The sequence below is a fragment of the Hibiscus syriacus genome, unplaced genomic scaffold (assembly GCF_006381635.1).
Source record: "Hibiscus syriacus cultivar Baekdansim isolate YM2019G1 unplaced genomic scaffold, ASM638163v2 tig00110450_pilon, whole genome shotgun sequence".
NCBI classification, from domain to species: domain Eukaryota; kingdom Viridiplantae; phylum Streptophyta; class Magnoliopsida; order Malvales; family Malvaceae; genus Hibiscus; species Hibiscus syriacus.
Window position 1 is genome coordinate 6,006,756 of NW_024062743.1, and position 4,321 is coordinate 6,011,076.

Sequence of the window (4,321 nt, forward strand, 5' to 3'; positions counted from 1 at the left end):
TTTGAAGCTTTTGGTGTGATTTCCCCAATTACGTCCATACCCCACATGGAAAACGGCCAAGTGAGCTCATAACATGCAAAGGCAAAGGCGATGTTTGAATTTTATCTACATATATCTGGCATTTATGGCATATTCTTATGTAATTGACATAATCTGTATGAATCGTGGCCCAATAGTATCCATACCTCATGATCTTCATGACCATAGATAAACCATTTGCATTTGTTCCTCATATTCCTCCATGTACCTCTTCCATTACATCTTTTGCTTCTTTGGCAGTTACACATCTCAACAAAACTTGGTCACCGCCCTTCTATATAAGATCTCTCTATCAAGAAAGTATCCAGTTTCTATTCTTCTGATTGTTTTCTTTTCAATTTCAGATGCGCTAGGGGGATATGTCTGATATCTCATATACTGTAAGATATCATGATACCATGTATGGCCATCCATTTCTTCTTCTAGAAGATAACAATGAACAGGGGTCTCATATACTTGCATCCTTATTGACATCATGTTTGTCTTCTTATTAGCTTTAAACATTGCATCCAATGTAGCCAAAACATCAGCCATTTGATTTTCTTCTCGGGGGAGATACCTGAATGTGACATCCTTAAATTCTTTCAGTAGTTCGAGGGCCAAATTGCGATATTGAACTAGCTTCGAGCCCTTCGTCTCCCATTCTCCCCTTAGTTTGTACACTACTAATGAGGAATCTCCATATACTTTAAGTGTTTTGACCTTTGTTTCAATGGCTGCTTTTAACCTCATAATGCATTCTTCGTATTCTGCCATGTTGTTGGTGCAAAAGATATCTAATATACTTGTTAAAGGATAGTAGATCTCTTATGCGAAAATCAACACTACCCCAATTCCTTTTCCTAAAGTGTTAGAGGCTCCATCAAAGTACAATATCCAAGAATTGTTGCCCCTGGCGCTTTCTTCCTCGATAGAAATTCACATCAAATCCTCATCTGGGAAATTGAAGTTTAGAGAGTCGTAATCTTTTGAGGCACGACTTGAAAGAAAGTCGGCTATGTCACTCCCTTTTATTGCCTTTTGGCTCACATAGACAACATCAAATTTAGACAACAACATCTTCCATCTAGCCAGTCAGCCAGTCAGAGTAGGATACTCCATCAAAAATTTTAATGGATCCATCCTCATTATCAACCATGTGGTATGGTATAACATGTACTGCCTGAGTCTCCGGGTTGCCCAAACTAAAGCACAACACAACGTTCGAATCGGTGGGTATCGAATCTCGTAATCGGTAAACTTTTTGCTCAAGTAATAAATGGCTCTTTCCTTTTTTCCTGATTCATCATGTTGGCCCCGCATGCATCCCATTAAATTATCAAAAATCGTTAAATAGAGAATTAATGGCTTGCCAGGTACTTGAGCTACTAGTATGGGAGCATTATACATGTATTTCTTGATAATTTCCAGAGTCTCCTAGCATTCGTTATTCCATACCTCAATATTATTCCTCCTGAGCAATTTGAACACCAGATCACACTTATAGGTCAACTAAGAAAAGAATTGTGATATATAATTTAGTCTTCCCAGTAACCCTCGAACTTCTTTCTACGTGTGAGGTGCTAAAAGGTCTTGAATTGCCTTGACTTTATCTGGATCGATCTCGATTCCTTTCTGGCTCACCACGAAGCCCATTTGTTTCCCCGATTTTACCCCGAACGTGCATTTGGCTGGATTGACATTTTATTGGTACTTCCTTAATCTTTGGAACAATTTTCTCATATTCTGTATATGTTCTTCTTCCGTTAGGGACTTGGAAATCATGTCATCCATGTATACTTCAATTTCTTTGTGCATCATGTAATGAAAAAGAGTTACAATGGTTCTTTGATAGGTTACCCATTAGTTTTCAAACCAAAAGACATCACTTTATAGCAGAAAGTCCCCCACACGGTTATAAATGTTGTTTTCTCCATGTCCCCCAGATTTATTTTTATCTGATTATACCCCGAGAAGCCATCCATGAAGGAAAACTATAATGCCCCACAATGTTGTCTACCAGAGTATCTATATGAGGTAAGGGAAAATTATTCTTTGGGTTAACCCTATTAAGGTCTTGATAATCCATGCACATGCATACCTTCCCATCTTTCTTAGGTACCAGAACTATGCTGGCTGCCCATTCGGGATACTTTGCCTCATGAAGGAAACCTGTATCGATATGTTTTGTCACTTCCTCTTTGATCTTGAATAACATTTTTAACTTTATTCTCCTAAGTTTTTTATTGAAATGACATGCATTATGGTTTAATAGGCAAATTATAGACTACTATATCTGTGCTTAACGCAAGCATTTCTTGATACGACCATGCAGAAACATCTTTAAACTCTCAGAGCAAACTTAGCAATTTTAACCTTATTTCTGTGGATAGAGTAGTGCCAATTTTTATCTCTCTTTATTTCCGTTGTTCCCAAATTCATGAGATATGTTTCTTATTTGTGGGGTAGAATCTGTTTCTCCTCTTTTTCCACCAATCTTAATAGCTCATTAGGAACTTCACATTCTTCCTCATCTTCACGCTTGTTTACTTCTTCTAGACGCAAAGGTCGTTCAAAATCTATCTTGTAACTGGCCTCATGAACATTTATGCTAGTGTTATTGTGACATCTTCTTAAAATTTGGCTCAGATGTATTGAATGTAAAAAATACAAAATATAGAACAAAGAATATGATGCAAAAATGTGAAGAATGAAAGTGATTGCCATTTAAGAAAATAAGAAAATAATCTTTTGTTAATCAATTTGATAACATTGAGTTCTACAAAAAATTCTTTTAGATACTTTCAAAATGCTAACACGAGTTATTTCTGGACATTACTTAGGGTTAACCGTAAAAACTTCAGGGAGGCCTTTAGCTATCCAGTTGTCAAGCTTTTCACCGGGGAAACAAGGATAGATTACAGCTAAAAACTTTCCAGGCTGGTTGCCCTTGGTAATCATGTTGATAAGAAACCCTTCTAAAGCTTCTCCTATCAATTTCTCCTCTTTTATCAACTCCTCGATCCTGATGGCACTGGCTAGCTGTTGTTATACGTCGTATACTCCTCCGAATTTGAATGAGTTCTTTAGAGGAGGGAAGGACATGCGTTCTCCAATGATATCCTCTCATTTCAACTTGACTTTTCTTGCTTCAGCTCTTGGCTACATTGCTGGAAGGTGGGCTTAAAGCCAATCCCAAAACGATCTATATTCCATTCGATAATTACGGGACGTACCATTCCCTGTAGATCATTTCCCAGTCTCTTGCCAGTCTTTGCCCCTCTTCTTAGGGTTTGCCTTACTATCATCTTGGTACAATCCGATAGTGCGGGGCGCATAATTTTGCTTCATTCGGCCACATACGTCGCATTAATGAAATCTAAGGCCCTGAAAGAGCATTCCAAGGTATTTTCATTGATGTCGATGTACGGGGCATCAAATGTTATAGAAATAATTAATTCTTTTTGGCTCCGATGCTGACCAACCTCCAATCAATCATGAATTTTAACTTTCGATGTAGAGATGAATGAACTGCCCTTGCAGCGTGGATCCAGGGCCTCCCGGTAAGCAGTTATAGGTCGGGTGAATGTCTATTACCACGAAGTCAATGTTGTAGATGGCAGGCCCAATTAACAAATGTATCTCCATTTTCCCAATTATATTCTTTTGGGTTCCATCGAATGTCCTAATGACATTGTGATAAGCTCTCATGTGCGAGCTATCTACGGGTACCCTTTGCAAAATAGCCAAAGTTATCACGGTTAATGCAAACCCGTCATCTATTAGAACCCCTGGTAAGACATGGTCGTGGCAGTGTGTCGTGATATTTAAAGCCTTGATGGATCTCATCCCTTCTTTCGGGATCTCATCATCAGTAAATGTGATATAGTTATCTGCAACTATGTGTCCCACGAAAATATTCTTAGGGATGAATGTCTGGTTGAGTAATTTTAGCAAGACATTTCGATGTACTTTTGAGTTGATTAACAAATCTAATATTGAGATTTTGGCCCGTTGCTTGTGAAACTGCTCCAATATGTTGTATTCGCAATGCTTTAAGAACCTCAAGAATTCATGGCCCTGAGCTTCAGTCATTGGCTCATTAATGATTGGTGGAGGTTATTTGCTGAAAAGTTTTTGTACTACCACTGCCTTGGCTTTGGCTTTTTTCTTTTCTGCCTCTGTGGACGTCTAAGGCGAGTAACACCTTCCACTCCTCGTGAAGTGGCCTACCTCACTTATTTCTTTCGTGAATGACTTCTTTTCCTCTCCTATCTTTTTAAAAGACCTTGAACCTTCTGTT

General features: G+C 38.4%; 1 protein-coding gene across 1 annotated transcript; it reads right to left on the reverse strand.

Moving 5' to 3' along the window:
• Nucleotides 1–288: 288 nt before the first annotated feature.
• LOC120126181 lies at nt 289–795 on the reverse strand. Its single transcript, XM_039144450.1, has one exon. It carries the CDS (start codon nt 793–795, stop codon nt 289–291), a length of 507 nt encoding a protein of 168 aa, XP_039000381.1.
• Nucleotides 796–4,321: the final 3,526 nt, after the last annotated feature.

Bases quoted from the DNA above. Each gene is read 5' to 3' on its own strand.
- LOC120126181 (XM_039144450.1), bottom strand. From the start codon at position 795: ATGGCAGAATACGAAGAATGCATTATGAGGTTAAAAGCAGCCATTGAA.